The sequence below is a fragment of the Microchirus variegatus genome (assembly GCF_963457635.1).
Source record: "Microchirus variegatus genome assembly, chromosome: 1".
Lineage (NCBI taxonomy): Eukaryota > Metazoa > Chordata > Actinopteri > Pleuronectiformes > Soleidae > Microchirus > Microchirus variegatus.
Window position 1 is genome coordinate 39,728,136 of NC_139802.1, and position 11,354 is coordinate 39,739,489.

At 41.5% G+C, this 11,354-nt stretch overlaps 2 protein-coding genes across 2 annotated transcripts in view; one reads left to right on the plus strand and one right to left on the minus strand.

Annotated features, from left to right (window-relative positions):
• Positions 1–2,022: 2,022 nt before the first annotated feature.
• On the minus strand, positions 2,023–7,528 carry bhmt (betaine-homocysteine methyltransferase). Its single transcript, XM_083900898.1, has 8 exons — positions 7,439–7,528; positions 7,137–7,269; positions 6,620–6,732; positions 6,249–6,440; positions 4,458–4,605; positions 2,969–3,151; positions 2,659–2,887; positions 2,023–2,541 (listed from the first exon to the last, which is right to left on the minus strand). The coding sequence occupies exons 1-8, from the start codon at positions 7,460–7,462 to the stop codon at positions 2,361–2,363; spliced, it is 1,203 nt and encodes a 400-aa protein (XP_083757024.1). The 5' UTR covers positions 7,463–7,528; the 3' UTR covers positions 2,023–2,360.
• Positions 7,496–11,354, plus strand: part of dmgdh (dimethylglycine dehydrogenase) — a 25,701-nt gene continuing 21,842 nt past the window's right edge. The window contains exon 1 of the mRNA XM_083900886.1: positions 7,496–7,658. Coding sequence (XP_083757012.1) covers positions 7,579–7,658 — 80 coding nt within the window. The 5' untranslated portion in view covers positions 7,496–7,578. The remainder of the gene's footprint in view (positions 7,659–11,354) is intronic.

Sequence of the window (11,354 nt, forward strand, 5' to 3'; positions counted from 1 at the left end):
CTTCATTTCGGGACACGTAACATCGGTTGTCATGACGCCTGCTCGCTCACCTGCCCGACACGACACCCCGTCGGGGACTCGGTAACGACGATAACAACGATAACAACGCCGTCTGTGACTCTTCTTTGTCCGTGTGCAGACAATGCGACCGCGCGGTGTCACGTGTGAGCCTCTGTTTACAAGCAGTGAATGTGCGTGAGCGCGTGCGTGCGCGAGCGAGCGTCAAATCCGGGGAGGGATTTCACTGATGCACCCTCCCCTTTCGTCCCCGGTGATGCCTTCACTTGTCATGAAAAAAGTCCGTCAAAAATAAACTTCTTCACAAATGTCACTTTTTTTAATCGACTAAAATGAACCAACTCATAAAGAGTGGATCGAAGAGAACAGTGGACATGATTCGCCCCACATAAAACATACACGAAAGGGTTTGAGAAAGAGAGTGTTGTGAAAGCTGACATTACACTTGAGACAGTCGTTTCTCCCAGGCGTCCTGAATGTACCATAACTACTCAAAGCAGACGACAGGGAAATAAGATTAAGTTTTCTATGCCAGTGATCAATTCTGATAATTAAATATTGTCTCAGTTAATCGCCATCTACTTTCTTTGTTTGTTGTGGAAAAAAAAACACCCCCTGCGTGTTCGCAAACGTGCACGCGGAGCATAAACATCTGCACGTGGGCAAATCTATGACGCAGATACGCAGGGAACGTGCTGAAGACGGGATGCTGTACGGCAACCCGGCTGAGTCAAAAGACATGACCGCCTGACATAAACAGATATAGCGAAGACTGAAGCCAAATCGATTATTTATGAATCACCAGATTTATAAAAATTAAAATCTCCATTAATTACTTAATTTATTTGAAATTAAAAATTAATAATAATAATAGTACAAAAAGATGTGGTTATTTTTATAAATATATTTTTATATTTTTAAATATTCCGCCACTTGTGGGGAAAAAAACTGCCAGATACCAAGTCAAAATTATGAGATAGAAAATCGTAATTTTGAGAAAATTAAGTCATAATTTTGAGATTTAAAGTCATAATATGAGATTTTAAATCGAAATAATAATTAGATAAAAAGTCAAAATTCTGAGATACTATTTCAAAATACTCTTATCTCATAATTTCGACTTTCCTGTTTCATAATGATGAGTTTATCTCATAATTTTGACATTCTGTCTCATAATTTCGACTTAAAATCTCATAATTATTATGTAGTATCTCATAGAAATATATATATATTGGCCACTAGATGGCAGCAACAGTACATCAAGTTTCAAGTTGGACATGTTTTCATGTGCTTAGCATCTTCAACCTATAGACACCATTGGTAAAGTGATTTATTTCTCACATATGTATTACTGTATTATTAGTGAAGTCCCACTTTGCCCGACTGCATTGACTGCTCTCTGTACTGCTAAGAATCTGGAGATATGACACATATTGTGATACTATGAGCAAGGCCATATTTCCCCCTCCAAATATAGTCAATTTTAACCAAAACTAGCATATGTTATAGGCCTAATTAAGTCAAAGAGCCTCAAACCTGCTGCCATCTTGTGGTTGGAAGCTTAAATACAACACAATAAAAATACAATTGTGTATTTTGAGTGTTTCTGTAGGAATCTGTGCCCGTTCGTTTTGTAGATCATAGCTACATTTTTTTTTGTAAGCAATTGAATATTGGGCCAAAACATCATAAGTGCCTGAAAACGTCCAAAACCCACACTTACAATAATGTGGATGTTGATGCAGATAGTTATTTGACGAACATTTGCTCCCCAAACCTGGCTGTCACCATGACAACAGTGTTGTCAAAACATTTTTTGGTCCAAAATTTGACAAAAAACGACATATTATACTATGTAGAAATGTTGCCACAAAGTTGGAAGCATAGCATTGTCCAAAATGTGTTGGGAATAAGGGGAGTTTATTTGCTAAGGATTTACCGACAACATCCGTTCACTCTTGCAAGAAAAAAAACAAACAAATCAACGACACGTGCTGCTTTTGTTCAATTGGAAGTTTATTGCGACATAGAATTAATTTCTTTTAAGACAACAAGTACTTTTTGGAGTGTTAGGTACATCACAGCTGCTCTTCCGAGCTTTGTAGAAAGGTTAGTTTTTTACAGAGATCACTGTACTGAAACAGGCACTTAATCTTGGTTAAGGTTGGAAAGCTCATTTGTAATGTTATTATTTTTCTTTAAAAAAAAAAAATGGTCCTTAAGACAGAAATAACCATTATATTTGTTTTGGTATGTAAACTTAGGGGATGTGCGAAGTTTTGCCTCCTCACGCACCACCGCTTGGCTCCTTCCTTTCAGATGTTCACCTTCAGGGAGGGAGCTCATTGGCCCTTGTTGGCCTTGTCAAAGAGAGCCTTCAGCTGCTCCTGTGACGTGGCCTCCTTCTGCTGCATCAGGTCAGCGTGGCCTTTGGTGATGCCCCAGCCATCAGGCGTGGCCATGGAGGGGCAGCAGGGACGACCAGATGCAGGCTTCAGGTTCTCCCAGTAATCGCGACGGGCCCTGTAAGAACAGTACCATCGCACAGATCAGGAAAGATCTCCAAAAAAACGACATTCCCCCGCTTTATTGTGAAATTGCTCTTAAAGTGTTGGGGTGTGGAAAAGAAAATATCTTTACCTAGCTCTGACCCAAGGCTTGGTGTGCATCTCCAGTCCACCGCCCCAGCTGCCATGCTTCTCAGAGCCAGCAGGCAGGAAACCCCTCTCGGGGGCCAGCTCCTCGGTCAGGGCACGGACGTGATAGGGCTCGAATCCACAGCAGCCTCCGATATAACGGATTCCAGCTTTGTACGCCTCGCGCGCGTACTTGTGCATGTCCCACCTGGTCAGGATCCTTGGCTCCAGACCTGCAAAAGACGCAAAAACACTGTCGATGAGTCTGTGCCTCGAGTCATTCGTGACGAACCAATGTCGATGGGTGTTTGTACCGAAGGGGAACTCTGGCAGATCAATGAAACCCTGGCGGTTGCAGTCAGGGGTGTGGTAGGCCAGCGGCTGGCACATGTAGTGGGCCTTCAGGCCGGCCTTCTCCACTCCCGCCTTCATCATCTTCACGGTGTTCACGCAGGTCTCCGGGTCAAAGTGGCAGTTGATGCCCACAATCTGAGCTCCTGCAAAAGGGAAACACGAAGACCTGATCAGGTCTCAAAGCTTATCAGATCAGAAACTACTATAGTGTGGTAGTATATAACCCCCCTTTTTTATGGCAGAAATGGGCTTCCATAGGCATTTGTATGAAAAGGCATCTAGTCGGTAATTCATTATCCTCAGATGTGTGTGCAGGAGGCAGCCATATAGCTTTTCTAACCGTGCATCGTGTGTATAGTTTGTATCCTAATTTACCAACGTTGTAAAATAGGAAGGAATGTGGATCTGAAAGGGCCGTACATATTTAAATATATATATGTAGATTTTTAGCGCTGCAATTCACGAGTGTACTTGTTCGGTCCTGGAACCTGGAAATGATATTTCTTGAATTGTCCACAAACCAACATGATTCAGTTTTAGTGACTCTTTTTTTTGTTATATGGAGCAAAGAAACCAGAAAATCATCGTCAAAATAGTTGAGGATTAACTTCATGATCGATGAATCCAGGTCAGGGTCTGTGCAGGTTTCAACAAGTCAAATTTATTTAAGACTTTTTTGAAGACCATAATGAACACAATTTAAGACCCAATGGCAAAAAAAGTACAAATACATGAAGGGAAATTGGAGCCACAACTTGCAATTCGGCTTAGCTGTGGGCTATCATTAAGTTTCCTCCGCTGCTATGCTAAGCTGTAACGCAACCGCGGCGGCGCGCACAGCAAACTAGCTAGTGGTGCTCGATAAAATGTCCCTGGGCAGCACAAGTGACCTACTTTAGTTCCGTGTTGTAGTTATGTTATGGCAAATCCTCAAAAATAGAAAACATTTCAAAGCGAGACTGAAGTTTATGCATGTTTTAAATAAAAGTAACGTTATTACATTGTTAAGACCTTTCAAAACTGTATTTTAGACCTTTTATGAGATTTTAAGACATTTTAAGGCCTTAAATTCAAATGATTGGATTTAAGACTTTTTAAGACCCCGCGGATACACCTGCCAGGCACTCGGCTGCACCGGCAGTGCTTAGTCGCTATTGGTGGACAATGCATTTTTAACATCGGACGATGTGTGTTTGTGGGAAGCATTATTTAAAAACGCGACTGTGACAAATTTGAAAGAGTTTTGGCCACAGAGGCAGCACTCGCTCTGTTTAAACCGACAGGCTCGTCAAGCCCCGCCTCCAACCACCATCTATCCCCTCCCTGAATGGGGATATTTTAGTTGGAAAATTCCAAGTCTATGAAATAGTGACACATTTGTTATTCCAGACTCGTGTCCCAGGAGTCAAAGTCTAATTCTTATTTAGATTGAGTTTTTTTTTGTCGTACCAGCTCTGACGAGTTTGACGGCACAGTCTCCAGGGCTCACTCCATTCAGGTCTCCTTCAGGTCCAATGCAGAGAGTTGCAGCCACTGGTTTGCCGGAGGTCTTCAAAACCTGGACGGCCCACTCGGCCTCTTCCACATGCTCAAAGTACTGCGGGCAAACGAAACACATGAATTCATCTGATTAAAAGTGAAATTTGAAAAAAAAGTGAAACATCATTTTTTTTTTTATTATTTAAATTTTGAGTGTAGGGATTCAATTTGGGGAAATATGACGATTTGGTTTTTTTTTCAAATTAACATCGAAGATGGAACAGTCCAAAAATAATTAAATTGCAGAAATGCATCGTCTCAAATTGCAATATAAAAACATTAATTGTTCAACCCTAAATTCAAAGTTCAAAATACTGAAAAATGCCACCATCAACTGCCATCATCACCAATAATCACTTAGATTACCGCAACTGTGAACCATGAAACCCAGAAAGCAATCGGCCATTTTATCATTTACACCTGTGCTTTTTCACGACTCCGACTGTCAAAATGTACAACTCTCACAGAACATTTAAAGGCGCCATATGTAAGAATGTGGCCAAAAAAGGTTACTACACTCAAATTCAAAAATACCGAGGTCTTTTAGGTTTCGTTTTCTGACGTAACTGGCAACCCGTGGTTGCTCGGCAGCTGAGACTCTACTGACTGCAATGATTGGTAGATGGCGGTAGGTGGCGCCACATGCCAAAAACATGATTTCAAAACATAAACATGATTTGCAGTCTGCAAAATATATTTTTTTAATGCAAATATTTTGTCTGTACTGTTGTTGTTGGTGAGTTCAGTTTGTTATATGAACATTATTCCTGAGTCTCTGTGACATATTAGGAGGATTTTAAGGCCAGTTGCTTTCGATTTATTACATAATGCACCTTTAAGTGCATTTCAACTGTTTTAGTGAAATTTCTAAAATGTCAACAGATGGCGCCGTTGCTCCACAAAATAAAAATGCTGCTTGAGCACCGGTTGGCCTCCAGAATATGTCGCATCGCTGCCGAGTGCTGGAAAGCACTTGAAGGATCCACGTGAACAAGGCTGAGATATAAAACTATGAACTCCATTGATCATTTCCAAGTGAATGCATGGTTAAATCTGTGCATTCTGTGTGGGGAAAAAGGCTGCATTCACCTACACGTGATGCTAATTCCTACATGTACATTAGTTTCCCCCGATGAAAACCATTTTTCGAGTTGCATTTTTAGGTTTGGTACAGCTTAAGCTATTCATTGATCAATCTAGAAAATAATATGACAGTTTTATACGACAGAGCGACAGGTTTCTCTTCGGTGTATTTAACGTTGCGTTGCGCTTTGAGGAGGCTCACGTCGTGAAAAAGAACAATTTCTACGAGGAAAAGGTGCAAACCTGACTGTGTGCGACTGCACTCTGGGAAGTTGTGAAATGACATGGATCATGTAGCATAGACTATTTTTAAGTGAGCGTATGGTAACTCTAGCAGCCCAGAGACGGTGGAGCTATGAGAGGGCATCGGGGGGGGGTTGAGTTTACTACTACTACTCAGTAGTGAATTGGAGATGGAGCGACGCCGCTTCTCTGGGCTTCAAACTTTGCCATTTTGAAGTCACAATGTGTATTCTCTGCAGCTTCGATTCATGTGTGTTTGACTTCTGAAGCAATTCTCTTGGAAAACAATTAGATTTTGCTCCCTCAGTGACCTCAGGGCCTGTGGTGGATGCACACCTGGACCGAAACTCCCCCCGTTTGCTCTTCACCACGTACCTCCGCAATCAGGAAGTCCACATTTTTATTGACAAAGACGTCCATCTGTTTCTTGAAGATGGCCTTCACGTCGTCCTGGCTCTTGCAGCTGAGGTAAGACGGGGTCTGGGAGACGCCTCCGGCCACCAGAGCGTCGCCCTCGTTGGCGACTTCTCTGGCCAGGTCGCACGCCGCTTCGTTGATCTGTTGGCCCTATACGGGGTTCCAGAGAAAACGAGACGAGGGGACGCTCAGCTTTCACACCAGTGATGACCGACCATCTGCCATGAAAACATGCCAGAACCACCTCCTCCTTCCCCCCCCCCCCATCATTCAGGACTTCAGGATGGGACAGAGCAGCTGCAGCAGATCAGAGATCAAGATCTACTCACAGTGAAGCGCTGAGCGTGTCCCCTGTTCACCAGTTTGTCGTCACTGGCGTAGAAGGTGAACGTCTGCATGACATTGGAGCCTGCTCTCAGGAACTCCCTGTGCAGCTGGCGCACTGGAAGTGGGAAGAAATTGTGAGATTTCGGACGATGCAAAACAAATAAATCGCTCTCTCCACAAAAATCAAGATATTTGATGAACAGAAACTGCAAAAAAAAAAAAAAGTGTTTTCTGCATGATCTGTGAGTGTTTTGGTCAACACAAACCAAAAACACCGTGTTTTATATGTAATATACCACTAGAATATTCAGTTTATGTGAATGCATGACATGTGATTTTTGACCAAATAGCAGTTGTTGCAACTATCGATTATTTTCCAGAGCAACTCATCTGCCCATTATTTTCTCGATGAATCGATTATTTGTTTGATCCATAAAATGTCAGGGAATAAAAAAGCTTGTTTTTATTATTTAAAAAAACAACAACAAAAAAAAACCAACAACAACAACAACTCCGTACCGGCCTCCGGGTGCTCTGCAGCAGCCTCAGGTGTCCACGGTCCTGCTTTCACATAACCTCTCTTCTCCAGGGCGAAGACGAAGCCTCCGTCCCCGATCACCACTTCTCCTGCCTCCAGACGCTCCAAGATGCCCTGGCGCGCGCGCGTGGAAGGAAGCAAAGAGCGTCACAAAGTTGCGCTCACACGGACACGCTGCAAACGCGCAGCACAACCTGTGACATTTGCGCTGCGCAGTGCGCATAAGAAAACAAACAAACAAACAAACAAATTCAAGTGTCAGAATCAGAATCGTCTCACTTACTCTCTTTTCTCCAGCTGGTGCCATGGTTATTGCAGCAGTGACCGGCCCAGTCTTCCCAACTACAGCGTCCTTCTGAGTTTGGAAAGGGCTTTGAGGAGGGAGCCATGCTCAATTTATAATCAGAGAGGGGCGAGGTTGTCATGATGTCACCAAGAACCGCCCGCCTCTTACACAGCCTCCCTTCTTCTTCTGCTCCTGCTGCTGCTGCTTCTCCTTCTGTGTAAGCCCTCCTTCTTTATCACTAACAGTTTGCACAAATTAACCCACTGCTCTGCAGAAATACAACTGTTAATGTTTTCTTTTTAAACGTACAAGGGAATAACAATGAAAAACTCAAAGAGATTCAGGATCATGGGGCCGTACACTGCACTCTTAGAAATAAGGGTTCCAAAAGGGTCAATTCTACAAGGGCTGAGGTTCTACCTGGAACCATTTGCTTCTGAAAAACCCTTTCTTCAGGAAAGGGTTCTTGGTAACACTAATGGTTCCAGTAAGAACCTTTTTGATCCAGAAAACCCTTTAAAACTGCTTTCCTGAATAAAGGGTTTTAAAAGGGTTCTGGTTCCACCTGGAACCAAAAAGGGTTCTCCTATGAGGACAAGTCGAAGAACCTTATATGGTTCTATGGTTGCACTTTTATTTCTAAGAATGTATTAGCTTAAATCATAAATGGCTGCAATCTCAGAAGAACACTCTTCAACGCTACACTCTTAGATATAAAGATTCCAAAAGGGTCCTTCTACAAGGGCTGAGGTTCTACCTGGAACCAGTTGCTTCTGAGAAACCCTTTTCCCCGAAGAAAGGGTTTTTCAAGGGTTCTTGGTTGCATTAATGGTTCCAGTAAGAACCTTTTTGATCCAGAGAACCTTTTAAAACCGCTTTCCTGAATAAAGGGTTTTAAAAGGGTTCTTGGTAACGCTCAGGTAGAACCTTCTTATAAAGGTTCCACCTGGAACCAAAGAGGGTTCTCCTATGAGGACAAGTTGAAGAACCTTATATGGTTCTACTTAGCACTTTTATTTCTAAGAGTGTATTAGCTTTAATCATAAATGGTTGCAATCTCCTTCTACAACGGATGAGGTTCTACCTGGAACCATTTGTTTCTGGAAAAATCCTTTCCCCGAAGAAAGGTTTAAAAAAACCCTACACTCTTAGAAACAAGGGTTCCAAAAGTGTCCTTCTACAAGGGCTGGGGTTCTACCTGGAACCATTTGTTTCTGGAAAAATCCTGGAACCATTTGCTTCAGAAGAAAGGTTTTTTCAAGGGTTCTTGGAAACACTAATGGTTCCAGTAAGAACCAGTTTGATCCAGAGAACCATTTAAAACTCCTTTCCTGAATAAAGGGTTTTAAAAGGGTTCTTGGTGGAACGCTCCAAAAGGGTTCCAGGTGGATAAAAGGTTCTACCTGGAGCCAAAAAGGGTTCTCTTATGAGGACAAGCCGAAGAACCTGATATGGTTCTGTTAAGCACTTTTATTTCAAATAGCATGTTTAATTTGCAGCTTCCCAGCACCTCAGTGTCACCTGTGCTTGACTATTATGGATGCAAATGTAACTATAAAGTGCATTGATTATTGTCGTGTTATTTACACCAAATCTGCATTTTTTTCAAGAGGGCAGTCAACACATACAAGTGTCATCATTTGCACTTTTGTTCTCAAAGGGAACATCTCAGTATTGTAGCAGAGGAATTTCACCTGCCAGCTTTGAAACTCTTTGGTTTTTCCACGACTGTGTCCTTTTCCAACATGGTTGTTAACTTAGTACTTTGTTAGCGTGTCAAGAAGAGTGTAAACAAGTCTTTCTTCTCTTGGATTCTTCATCAATGTCTGGCACAACCTGAGTGACAGGTTTTTTTTCTGTTTTTAAAAAATGTAAATTTTGAAATGAAGGCAAGTTGGAATGTCTCATTTTGCAAATGCTGCAGGAGTGGCCATGGCACAGTCCTACGCGTTGTGGCCGCCCTTCAAGCCTCCGTTGCACAGTCCCTTTTCCTTCACATAATCCTTGCCGTTCTTCTAGTTCACTCTGAGAAATAAGGGTTCCAAAAGGGTTCTACCTGGAACCATTTGCTTCTGTAAAACCCCAGGTAGATAGCTCAGGTAGAACCTTCTTATAAAGGTTCCACCTGGAACCAAAAAGGGTTCTCCTATGAGGACAAGTCGAAGAACCTTATATGGTTCTATGGTTGCACTTTTATTTCAAAGTGTATTCGCTTTAACCATAAATGGTTGCAATCTCAGAAGAACGCTCTTCAACAGTACAGTCTTAGAAATAAGGGTTCCAAAAGAGTCCTTCTACAAGGGCTGAGGTTCTACATGGAACCATTTGCTTCTGAAAAACCCTTACCCCGAAGAAAGGGGTTTTGCAAGGGTTCTTGGTAACACTAATGGTTCCTGTAAGAACCATTTTGATGCAGAGAACCCTTTAAAACCCCTTTCCCGATTAAAGGGTTTTAAAAGGGTTCTTGGTGGAACCCTCTAAAAGGGTTCCAGGTGACAAAAAGTGTTCTCCTTTGGTAATCTTCCCTGATTGGCCATCACCATATCCCCTGCATATTGTACGACGTAGTATTCGGGCCAAACTGAGAAACAAAAAAGATTTAATCTTTCGAGAATAAAGTCATAATATTGTGAGAATAAAGACTGTGACAAGATGAAAAACTCATTTTAAAATCAAATTAAATAATGACACAAAATCTATTCCAATCCAATATTATGATTTACAAAGTGAGGAAGATGACTGAAGTGCTCCGCTGCTGATGTATACACGCAAACGCTCCCTCTGAGAGTATTGCCTTTCCTTTAAAGTTGAGATACCAATTCCACACCTGTCCACCAGGTGTCCTCGTGGAGTTTTCCTGCACCTGTCACCTGAACCTGCTGCAGTCTGTAAATGTCAGTGTCTTCAGTCAGTTTATTCTTTAACAAGCTTTAACAAGACAGAATGAAATCAAAGCACGTCCGTTAACCCTCAGGACAATATTTAATCTTTATTTTTGCAATAATTCAATAATGAATCAAAGGCTAAAGTTAGACACATTTACAAGAATGGTCTATTTGTCTTCCCACTTTCATTTAAGAAACAAAAAAAAAATCAACCATTAGAGGCCACGACGACACAGAAAAGCACTATTTATGGAGAATAGAAATAAGTTAGATTGTGTTGTGCAACATTAGTCAAAAAGAAAAACATAAATGTATTACCACACGCTGGTCTTTCAGCCCAGATCACCATGGTGATGAGATTATCTTCTTATAATATAAGCCAAAGATTAACACCACAGAGAAAGTCAAGTCAACTTTATTTCTAGAGCACATTTAATAAAAAAACAAACAAGCTTGACCAAAGTGCTTTACAGATTTAAAGGTACAGCAACGTGACATGTATAAAACATACAATTAAAAATAAACAGTAAAATACTGACATGATACAATACACATTTTAAAATCGATCCTAAAATGATCAGGAAACCAGAAAAGAGAAAAATTATTATGATTTCAATGGTGTCTTTATTCATATATTTAAAAAAAAAAATTACTATTTGCTCTTTTTCCCCCTCGGGTCTGTTTCATGTATTTGTTTTGTGTTTGTTGATAATAGTGGGTGTGCTGCTAATTCATCTTACTAAGTACGGTGGCCCTGAAAGCACAAAAAAACTCAATCGCAGTTCCAGTCCTCTTCTTGAGTTTATCGTTAGGTTTATCAATAGAACTGATGTTTTCGCTGTCAAATCATCTGTGAAATTTGAACGAGTTCACTTTAAAAATGCATCTCAGAGTTCACATAAGCCAGCTATCAGGGTTAACATCCAGTTCAAACCCGTTTAAGGTCGTCCCAGGTGGGTTTAGAAGCTGTGACGCAATAAAAGGCTCAAGGGCCAAATCAGAGATAAATGCTTCTTTAAACCAGGGCT